This window comes from Strongylocentrotus purpuratus, unplaced genomic scaffold, assembly GCF_000002235.5.
Source record: "Strongylocentrotus purpuratus isolate Spur 01 unplaced genomic scaffold, Spur_5.0 spur5_scaffold_10, whole genome shotgun sequence".
In the NCBI taxonomy this organism is placed as follows: Eukaryota; Metazoa; Echinodermata; class Echinoidea; order Camarodonta; family Strongylocentrotidae; genus Strongylocentrotus; species Strongylocentrotus purpuratus.
The window spans coordinates 22,607,649-22,619,450 of NW_022145595.1; the positions used below are offsets into that span (position 1 = coordinate 22,607,649).

Here is an 11,802-nt window from a genome sequence, read left to right on the forward strand (position 1 = left end):
CCCACCCCCTCAAACAGAAAAAAGAAAAAAGAAGACTAACTTTACTGAATTTACAAGACATTCTAGAGCAGGTGCCATGAATACCCTACAGGGGCGGATACCAGCGCTATAAAAGAAGCCATCGTCATCATCATCGTCACCATCAAAACCAGTCTGCCGACTTTCTATTATTCTGAGTTATCTATTAATACTAAGACCCTCAAACTCATCATGGTGGCAGCGGTGGGATTCGAACCTACGTCATCGAAATGACTGCTAACAATCATCACCACCACAACCATCACCAGCAACATCATCATCATTACGTATCCCCGACGGAAAATTGGAGCGTGTCATCACATTTCCAAACACATTACCTAACATCATACATCCATGGGCCTTCGCCTCTTTGCTCCTATATTCCTGATATTTACTCATACCAACACACTTCCTGCTATGTCGTCATATACTTAAGATGACAATTCGAACGGTTATATGTATCTTTAGGGCGAAAGAAGATATAAACGGGAGACGAGAGTTAGATGCTGTTTCGCGGTAAAATCAATTCAGCCTCACCTCAGAAAGTAATTAAAGAACGTATTAACAGTAACTGATACGCACGTGCAGTCAAGCGTCAGGGCGATCAAGAACGGAATATTTGTGTACGACCTACAGATAACAGCGGTACTAATAACTGCACAGTTCTTTTTATCTGGTACTGAGTTGCAGGTAACTTTGCATTTTATTATTACCGCGGTCGATTTCAAAATTTAAATGTTATCATATTTCATAGAGAGCATTCGAACCACATGCCTTTTAACGTGGGTGAAGAGAAGCAATAATTTTACAATGAAATGATTGTTCAACACAGGCCTCGTGCTAGGGCTCAAACCCACAACCTCTGCATCTCCCAACAAAAGACATCACCTCAGTTATCTTTGCCAACTAAAGTAAACAAATCAATAAATTTAACAAATTAAGAAAACAAGTAAACAGGAGTTTAAAAAATTAGTATAAATAAGTAAATAAATGAATAAGTACATAAATATACAAACAGATAAAGAAACGAACGAACAATGAATAGTTGATTAAGCAGAAGATCTGTGTTGGATTTTATTTTACACAAGATTAAAGGTATTACAAAGTTTTGGGAAATTTTGAAAATTGGGTGGATAGTGGTTCTTTACAATTTTGATATATTTGGATGCCCCTATGGATGTTTTATAAGCACTAGAATATTTAGCCCCTAAAACACTTCTGCTTTCGAGAAAAATTAAATACAAATTTACCGGTGCTCCCGGTAAATGTTGTTAAAATTCAAATAGCGCCTACGGCCGTACAATGGTAGCTGCGACCATGAAAATCTCAGAATATGTAGTTGTGATATATAATTTCCAAACGGGAATAGCTAATTGATCGATTTTAGTCAAGAAATATTGTTTTATAGCTTAATTAATATATTGACCCTGAGAGGGAGCTATACAACATAAAGATTGTATTATTTATAATTTCATAACTTTAGAGTCGATTTCAACCGCGACAACGATCACTAAATATTGTAGGATCGCATATACGCTTCCAATATGTTCATTTGAACCAAATTCATGATCCCATACCAAAACTTTGTATTACCTTTAACCAAACATAATGGATTAATAATTATTTGGCTGAACTGTATTCGTAGTATTGGCTCACGAAACAGGTGATAATCCATTTTCATCTTAAATATAATCTCAATTATTCGACCATATCTTCTATTACAAAACATGGTTAATTATTCTCTCTCTTTCGTTTCTCGCAGAGGACACGTTTCGACAGTCTTTGAAGTAATCATGTAAAGAGAATTTATGAAAAGTTTTCTGTCTAGAGATACCATATTATGTGGTGTTGCTTGTTACCGAACCTTTTGATTGCTTTCACGCTTCTATGTACGGTCGCTCGTTTGCACACCCGCTCGTTTGCACACCCACACTTTTGAACAAAACAATAGGCACGAAGGATTGCTTTGTGCAACACAATGGTTTACATAATTACACACCTTCAGACGTCTTGATTAGACCACTTAGATCACTGTGATGTGATCTAATCAAGACTTGAAGTGTGTAATTTTGCAAAACCATTGTCTTGTACAAAGTATTTTGGTACAGATTAATCTTGCACTGAAAACAGTTAAATAATATTCACGCCTTTTTTTTGGTAACATAATATCCCATGATAAATGCAATGTGGCACAGGGAGATTATTTGCGTGGCATGCAAAGAGTTAATCGTAATCAATTAAGACAAGTGGAGGAGGGAAAATCCGATCATGTGTTACACCTTGAATATGAGGTGACACCATACCCTAACAATCGAATTAAAATCTTACCCGAAAAAAGGTATATATCGGGTGTATGGAGAAAAAAATCCCTGACAGAAATGAAAGCAAGCAGGTATACACAGAAGAGCGCAAATAAATAGATAACATAAAGAATGACATTCACCAGGTACATTCATTTTTTCCGCAGGAAGGGATTGGGGGGGGGGGGGGGAGGACGGGAGGTAGACGAACACACATTCGTGCACATTTTTCTTCTTTTGTGTACTTCTGGGATACCATATTGGGTTTGGACACTGGATCAGCCACTGTCTCCCGCGCATTTCCACCACTTCATTATTGAACGCACTTGTGAATGGCTTGGAGAATGCGAGCGCTTCTCGAGGAAGAAAAGCTAAGACAGGGAGACAGCGAAACGTGTTCATCTGCAAGCAGTCTACGTCACACATACGCGGCGCACAGTGGTCATTCATTTCAAACGCAGAGAGAGGAAACAAAGTCAAGTTGCTATGTTGCAAAACCAATTATGCACGCAGTTCAACTTCGCATCAAGTGGACAGAGTCTGGTTAGTTTATATCGCAACCAATTTTTAATTCGTGGAATGATTTTTCTTTACGCAAATTAAGCTAATTACAAGCGAAGTGTGAATAAAGCCTCATTGATTCTTGGTTTGTTAGCCAATTTTCGAAGTTTTGACAGGTTCAGACTAAACGATGGTCGAAGCGACCACGTACATGACAACCACTGAGATCGGCTACTACGCCGCCGAAAGCATGGGCGACGGCAGGTCAGCCTCGGCGGAGCTCACGAGCGGCAACAGCAGCAACAACTCTTACAACTTGTTGCAAGAGGATAATGTCTACGACACACTCACCACAGATTCCTCCAGTGTATTTGAAGATTGTGACGACAGTTTAGGAGTGTCTTTTGAGTCCCAGGTGCTTTTAACTGTGGTCTACTCGGTGACAATAATGCTAGCGATCGCTGGTAATGCTATGGTGATTTTGATCCTCGGATTCACGGCTAGATTAAGGACAGACCTTAACAACTTTCTTATCAACCTGGCGGCAGCCGACCTCATTGCCGCTTTATTTTGTATGCCGTTTACATTCATTTATATGATGAAAGAAAACTGGATATTTGGAAGTATTGCGTGTCCCATCGTTCTCTTCATTCAACAAGTAAGTTTGTCTTTTTTCATCAAGTTTATCGCAGTTATCACTGGCACGAATTTTTGAGTGAAATTTGAAAGCCTACGTTGACCTAAACGAAACGTTCATTTTGTTGTAGATGGTGATTTATATTTGGAAGGTATACTATATTGTATAAGAAATAAGGAATTTGACGTGGTCGTGAAAATTATGGTCAGAAAGACAGAAATAGCAACGACCACGTATTCCTTCATAACTTCTTTACTGCATAATGTATTGGCAAACACGTCACATGAACCGCTACGGTTTTAATAGTTGTTAATGATATCAACGCTTGGAGGTTGGGGGTTCAAGGTTTGTGCAGCAGTGCATTTTGGGTTGGGATATTGCTCCTCATTCAGTCCCTTGGACATGAATAAAGCCTAAAGTCTCCATTGCCTACCAACACAGTTATGAACGTATTTCTTTTACAACAATCATTAAAAATAACTTGGATCAATAATTTGGAATAATAATGAAGCTATTCTTCATTGACCGATGCTGCTCACACATCTTGGTATATTTGGTAATTAGTCGTTCAGTGGCGTAGCGGCAGTCCAATTAAGGGCCTCTGAGACGAATATTAAGAATACTGATTATGGGGGAGGGGGGGGGAGATGGTCCAGATTTCTCCGTTTCACTTCATTTTCTCTTCCCCCTTTCTTTTTTTTTCTCCCAATCCCGATTTTTTTTTGGTTATTTTTTGGTTATTTTTTCTCCATTAGATGGAGTGGCCAGTTGCCGCTTGTACTTAAACCATAAAGGTCTATTCTTCACTATGTTAACAGATGACTCAAACATTGAACAAATATCAATAACGGTGGTACTAAGTGACTTTTTAAAGATACTTGAGATTTACAGTTGCAAAAACAAAGCACAGCAAAAACAAAAATGAAACAAACAAACAATTCACTCACTCTTCTTGACTTCGTTTAACTCCAATATTTTCTCATATCATATTCCTCTCTTTGTAATGGAGATTGGATTTCCAAAACATAAGGTTCAAGTATGTAAATCGAGCTTTTAAAGAAATTGCACGGATTTTACCATGCTTCCATTTGAAAATTGACAACGATAATTTTTTTTTGAGTTGGGCATAATCTTTAAAAAAAAATGTATGACAAGAATTCCGAAAATAGGGTTGAAAATGACAGTTGCTTCGGCGACATTAACCTTGCTCCAGGCTTAAAGTCATCGCGGATGTAGGGCGATACCGTGTATATTGTCCTGCAGGCCTACAACACATATGTATGAAATGTATCCATACATTTCACCCATGAATGGAGTAACCTTAATGTGACTATGATTAATGGGTACGTAAAAGCACCATTATTAAATGTTCATAACAAGCAATTCATCATTTTAAAGATGTTTATGAATGATAAGGAAATTAAAAAGGTGCGGGTTACTAAATTCCTTGGAGTATCAGTGGATGACAAGTTGTCACCGAGTGAACATGTTGATGTATTAGGGTTTCCGGGTGTATTAGATTAAAATAGATTTAAACAAATTACCGCCAAATGTTCTTAAAAATGTATACATTACACTTATACATCCTCATTTCACTTGTTGTAATGTTATGTGGGCAGTTTCAAGCAACTGTAATATAAACAGACTACATAAATTACAGAAGAAAGCTGTTATAATCATGTGCAATTTTCCTTTCAATTTTCAAACGAGGTATTTCTTATGTACAGATACAAATCGTGAATGTTTTTTAATTGTATAAATGTGTTCTGACTATGCTCATGTATTCCTGCCACAACAAACTGTCTGATGTATTAACAAAATAATAATATATTTAATTTGGATACTCATTCTTATTCCACTCGGAATTCGTATTACTTTCATATGCCGTATGCTAGAATATCCACATCACCAAATTTAGTATGTTTCCCAGGACCTAGGTGGTGAAACTCATAACCAACTTCAGTCAATCACGAAACTCATTTAAAAACATGTAATAAGATTCTGAATGAGTCAGGAGTGTAATAATGTTTGTACATGTATTATCTTGATTCTTTATGTTCATTCATCTAATTCTCTTGCCTATCTATGTTATTCCATGTTCTCTCTTGCTCACTTTCTGCATATCTCTCTCTCACCCCCCCCCTCTCTCTCTATCTCTCTCTCTCTCTTTCTCCCTCTCTCTCTCTCTCTATCTGTCTCTCTCTGTCTCTCTCTCTGTCTCTCTCTCTCATTCTTGCACTTCCTTGCCCTTTTCTCATCCCCTTTCTCTATTTACCTTTTTAATCCATTGTCGCCGTTGTACCGTCTCAGCTGTCTTTTTTGGGTTGCATTGTATATATTTCCCCTCAATTTTTAAAGGTAAAGTAACATATACACACACAAAATTGTTTTCAATGTAGGGATGACGTTTACAAGACTTTTAATCTCTCTTTTTTTAAACCAAGCTTCACTTGTATTTATTGTCATGATGTTTGTAATTTTATATTTTTGTATTTTTACTTGTATTTGTATTTTATGTGGTTTTAATGAGTGAATCACATTGAATTGAATTGAATAAAGTATGTGGGGAAAAGACGGATTACCGTAGGGTTGCAAATGGTTTTCAAGCTAGATTTATGGGTTAGGAATAGGGTTCTATCATTTGGTCCAGGATTGAATTGAGGAAATTAGTTAAAAGTAGGAAACTATACCACGGAGCTTTTCGTCGCCCGAGCATGTGTCGTAAAAAAACAAAATAAGCAGAAGCAATAACAAGAACATGCTTTCAGGCAGGTAGAGAGTCACTGTGAACTTTCAATTATAACCTGCTGGCGCGAATGTTCGCAGTTATGTAGAAGGAGCCGTCCGGGGGCAAACAAGCGACATTCACAGAGAGTAGCTGACTTCGTAAATGCCCCTCGAGACTTCAAAGACTCGTCCGTCATTGAACAGTGCGTCCCAGGAAAAACGAAACCGAGAACTATCGATGTTTTATCATAACTTAGTCACAGTTATAATTAATAAATGACACATATTTGAAAAGCTTAGATCCTCCTCTTTCATTTGATGCAACTCATTATGATGCATATTTCATGCATGAGTGATTAAAATGAATATGAAGAGAGGAAACCAAAAAGTCAAGTTGCATCAAATGAAAGAAGAGGATCTAAGCTTTAAAAATATGTGTCATTTATCAATTATAATTGTGATTAAGTTAAGATAAAACATCGATGATTCTGGGTTTCGTTTTTTCTGGGACGCACTGTATAGAAGACGCAGCCAACATTCGTGCCCTTATGAATTAATGATGAACACCTTGCCCTTGTGGATGACTGATGAGGTACATTTATCTAGGCACTGAGGGAGGGGCACTTAATTACAAGCATATTATTCAAGCTTCCCCCTCAAAATGGGGACGCAGCTCAATCAGCGGGCACTTTATGTCTGGCAAGGGACCCCCAAATCTATGCTATATTAGAGTCATACTCTCAGGGTACTGTGAAGATTAATATGCTACATTATTGTAGAGCGCTTAGAGACTTCTGATAAAGTAAGTGTTAGGCGCTATATAAGCAAGGATAATTATTATTATTATTGTAGCGCCCGCACCCCGAGGGAGGGGGCATACCTATGAAAGGAAGACAAAATAAGAAAGGTGTGACTAGGATGCATGGCAAAACAAAGTCTTTATTACTTAATCTTCTACAATAACAGTCTTTTCTTACAATAACATATATACGATCAAATGGCATAACATTAACAATACTCTTCAAGTATTAAACACAAATAAATCTACCTGTTCGCATACATTGAATTCATTAGCTCTCCGTGTTCTCTTACTATATCACTAAGAACATCATCTGGTTAGTTTCATTACTTTACTATCTCTAAACGAAACTATCCTTACTTCCATGCTTTATGTAAAAGTGCAACTCTTCATCGATCTCATAATCATAACTTGGCTACTAATAAATAACTTAACCCTTATCAAATGTCTATAACATTGCGGTATCAGTCAATCTACTTTATCTTCTAATCATATAACTCTTCACTTAGCGTCTCTTTCAAGAAATCACATATATAGACCTAATACAAGAATGTTGACATAATCATCCCTATACTATTGCCTAATAAGCTTTCTACTCTTTACGCTCCAAGACTGAGGATCCACTGTACACATAGACCCTTAGAATGCAATTCTACTCTCAGCCTTCACTAATCCCTAAATTCACAAGTTACTTCTTGTCTCAGGACTTCACATTAATACTGAATAAACTTATAACTCTTCCTTAACTATAGCTCATGTATTTTCCAATAGTCATCTGCATCACTTTGATCTAATACTATCTTTTTCAGCGAGATTGCTGAGCTTGAAAAGATACATCTTCAACAACTTATAACTCCTTACAATATTCACAGCACTGGCAAATAGTCTTAGTCTGCAGTCTGTACTAATAGCTCTAACAAACTTACAACCAATATTACGAATTCCTCTTACTGTATAATCTCATCTTCACATACAGTTCATATTCTAATTCTACACAACAACCAATAGTTTTACTAAATACATGTATATTCATTTCATGGTTATATACAAAGCAAAGTGGGAGTGAAAGAGAAAGGGTGAACCATACAGAGAGAGAGAGAGAGAGAGAGAGAGAGAAAGAGAGGGAGAGAATATAAAGAGAGAGGGGGGAGAGAGAGAGGGAGATATATATATATAGAGAGAGAGAGAGAGAGAGAGAGAGAAATTCCCAATAACATTTAACCTGAATTATCATTCCTAACAATATAATACAATGAATTCCAGACAGTGATTATGCAGTCTTCAACTACAATATTTCATCAACCCATCCATCACTAGCTAACTATTAGACAATTTGACCATGTGTTTCTCAACAAGTGTATTCCCCAACTCAAATCCTTTGTCTTCTCATTTTGCTGACTCTACCAAACTTTCATTCCCGCCAAAGATACCATTTCCAGCATGGGTCAAAAACAAACACATTCTATCTCTAACACTTCTCAACACAGCATTTGGGTATAGCATATACTCTATCTACACTGTGTGCGTGTAATGCATTGCAGTGGATGGTCAAGCTTGGGGGAGAGGGGATTAAGAACTCTGATAAGAAGTTGTGTTCACATTGAACGCACTGCCATATCCTAATAACACCCTAGTTTTGTACACATGGTGCGTCCACACTCACTCATACCATAATACTGTAAGTTAAAGATAAACTGGACTTGAACAACTCATTTCGCTATTCAAACTGTATCTAACTCGAACTAGAATATATAACAATGTGCTTTGGCATAATGCATAGTAAATGGCACATGTCCTTGGCTAAGAATATATATATACACATGAATATCGAGCAAAAGACAAATATACTGACAGTAATAAAGTATATTCTCTTCTCAAAACTTACTTAAAATGTTGTCTAAATCAAACAACATAATCATCAATCTCACACACTCGATAATACTTTCCTATCATTTCTACAAGTGATTATTATGTTCATCAATGACATTATCTCTCCCCACATGGCATCTCTTCCCACATGGCATTTCTCATATTTCCACCCATAGTCCACATGTGATATAATCCAACAAGTCATTGGCAAAGATCATTAATATCCCTTTTTACACAGTAATACAAGATATGTGAATAGTGAAGCTAATAGTTTAGAAATACACATATTATGAACAACAAGAATATAACACAATTGAATAATATAAGATTCTTTCTTACCTATGAAAGGAAGACAAAATAAGAAAGGTGTGACTAGGATGCATGGCAAAACAAAGTGAGAAGCCACTCCTGGTATCCCAGCTGGTGTGTTTAGGTTAGTTGTGGGTGAGGCCACTCTCGCAGGAGGGGGTACCTAATTAACTAAGAGGAGGGACTATATGGGGACTAGAAATATACTTGTGTCATACATACATAGTCAAAGATATACAAAAAAATAGGGGGGGGGGGATTCTGTGGGGCTCCACACCTTCCCCTCCAAAAATAAATGTCTCCTGGACATTTCAACTTCCAAACATTTATAACAATTCTTCATGATTATAGTATAACATTTTTAACATTTATATAGTTCTTGTTCAATGTCGTCATGAACTTAGGACAGATCAGGGAGGTGAGACTTATCACCAAAGTCCATGAAAGTCTATGTCCTCGCTACGCTGACAGATCATCGTGCTCCAATTCTTCTGCGGAATACATGTAGTACATCGAGTTCATATATACACTTGTTGCAACTTGTTATAGCGAAACCTAATAGGTACTTGAAGTCTCAGAATTACATATCATAATATCGTATCAGAATTACGTGGCTTTTTCTTCCATACAAATAAACTTTGCGAAACATTAACCCATTCTACGGGCGCGCCTGACATACGGTGAAGGTTTCTTGGGAAGCTCGCGACTCATCCCGAAGACTTTATCACAAAGATCAATTGATCACTATCGAGTGTCATCGCTTGTTTCCTTATATTACACCACAATTCATGAAACGATTTACAACTTGTTTCATCTTCCTACTTCTCATTACTCGTATTTCTGGTTTACTAAACAGCTAGCACATGATTCTAAATAACGATGCATCTAATGTAAAACAAAATATTAAAAACAAAAAGAATCCGTTCGAGGCCTTCCTCGCGGGTCGAATGATTGACTCGCTCGCTGGAAAAATTGAAGTTGGTCTTCTGTCATCTAACGCTGGTAGTGGGTTGGTGCTGGTGGGCTACTGGCGTCTGTATCTGTAATGGCCTTTGATGGGTGTAGGATGGTGGGTCATACCGGTACTGGAACGGTGCTGGGGGCTGGGCTGTTGAGGATGGCGGCTTGGAGAACCCCTGGACATCCTTGACCCCACTCACTGCTCCGCCATCTATTTCCTCCCAGTAAGGGTGAAGCTTTCCTTGGCCACCTGGAGGGGCCAGACTTCGCACCAGGGCCCTATCCCCTTGCTGTAGCACCCTGCTGCGTACTGCACGGTAGCCTTTTCTCTTCTCTGTAGCTCGTCCCATTTTCTCTGATGCTGAGCCAACCTCATTTCCAATCAGGGATGGTCTCCTCCGGCTCTCTGACTTCTGGTCCTTCTTATCGTTACATCACTGCTTCTTCGTTTATCCAACTGTTCGTGTCATAGGACAGCACATCGTCCTCGTGTCTCCTTGACGATGGCCGTCCTGGCAAGGTCGCCAAATTTGTAGCGCCCGCACCCCGAGGGAGGGGGCATACCTATGAAAGGAAGACAAAATAAGAAAGGTGTGACTAGGATGCATGGCAAAACAAAGTCTTTATTACTTAATCTTCTACAATAACAGTCTTTTCTTACAATAACATATATACGATCAAATGGCATAACATTAACAATACTCTTCAAGTATTAAACACAAATAAATCTACCTGTTCGCATACATTGAATTCATTAGCTCTCCGTGTTCTCTTACTATATCACTAAGAACATCATCTGGTTAGTTTCATTACTTTACTATCTCTAAACGAAACTATCCTTACTTCCATGCTTTATGTAAAAGTGCAACTCTTCATCGATCTCATAATCATAACTTGGCTACTAATAAATAACTTAACCCTTATCAAATGTCTATAACATTGCGGTATCAGTCAATCTACTTTATCTTCTAATCATATAACTCTTCACTTAGCGTCTCTTTCAAGAAATCACATATATAGACCTAATACAAGAATGTTGACATAATCATCCCTATACTATTGCCTAATAAGCTTTCTACTCTTTACGCTCCAAGACTGAGGATCCACTGTACACATAGACCCTTAGAATGCAATTCTACTCTCAGCCTTCACTAATCCCTAAATTCACAAGTTACTTCTTGTCTCAGGACTTCACATTAATACTGAATAAACTTATAACTCTTCCTTAACTATAGCTCATGTATTTTCCAATAGTCATCTGCATCACTTTGATCTAATACTATCTTTTTCAGCGAGATTGCTGAGCTTGAAAAGATACATCTTCAACAACTTATAACTCCTTACAATATTCACAGCACTGGCAAATAGTCTTAGTCTGCAGTCTGTACTAATAGCTCTAACAAACTTACAACCAATATTACGAATTCCTCTTACTGTATAATCTCATCTTCACATACAGTTCATATTCTAATTCTACACAACAACCAATAGTTTTACTAAATACATGTATATTCATTTCATGGTTATATACAAAGCAAAGTGGGAGTGAAAGAGAAAGGGTGAACCATACAGAGAGAGAGAGAGAGAGAGAGAGAGAGAAAGAGAGGGAGAGAATATAAAGAGAGAGGGGGGAGAGAGAGAGGGAGATATATATATATAGAGAGAGAGAGAGAGAGAGAGAG

At 37.7% G+C, this 11,802-nt stretch overlaps 1 protein-coding gene across 1 annotated transcript; it reads left to right on the forward strand.

The window, feature by feature from the left end:
* The first annotated feature begins 2,799 nt into the window (after nucleotides 1–2,799).
* On the forward strand, nucleotides 2,800–4,241 carry LOC115921585 (neuropeptide Y receptor type 1-like). Its single transcript, XM_030979171.1, has 2 exons — nucleotides 2,800–3,477; nucleotides 4,212–4,241. The coding sequence occupies exons 1-2, from the start codon at nucleotides 3,010–3,012 to the stop codon at nucleotides 4,239–4,241; spliced, it is 498 nt and encodes a 165-aa protein (XP_030835031.1). The 5' UTR covers nucleotides 2,800–3,009.
* Nucleotides 4,242–11,802: the final 7,561 nt, after the last annotated feature.

Bases quoted from the DNA above. Each gene is read 5' to 3' on its own strand.
- LOC115921585 (XM_030979171.1), top strand. From the start codon at position 3,010: ATGGTCGAAGCGACCACGTACATGACAACCACTGAGATCGGCTACTAC. The intron at 3,478-4,211 runs GTAAGTTTGTCT...TTTCTCCATTAG, and splicing joins TCGTTCTCTTCATTCAACAA to ATGGAGTGGCCAGTTGCCGC.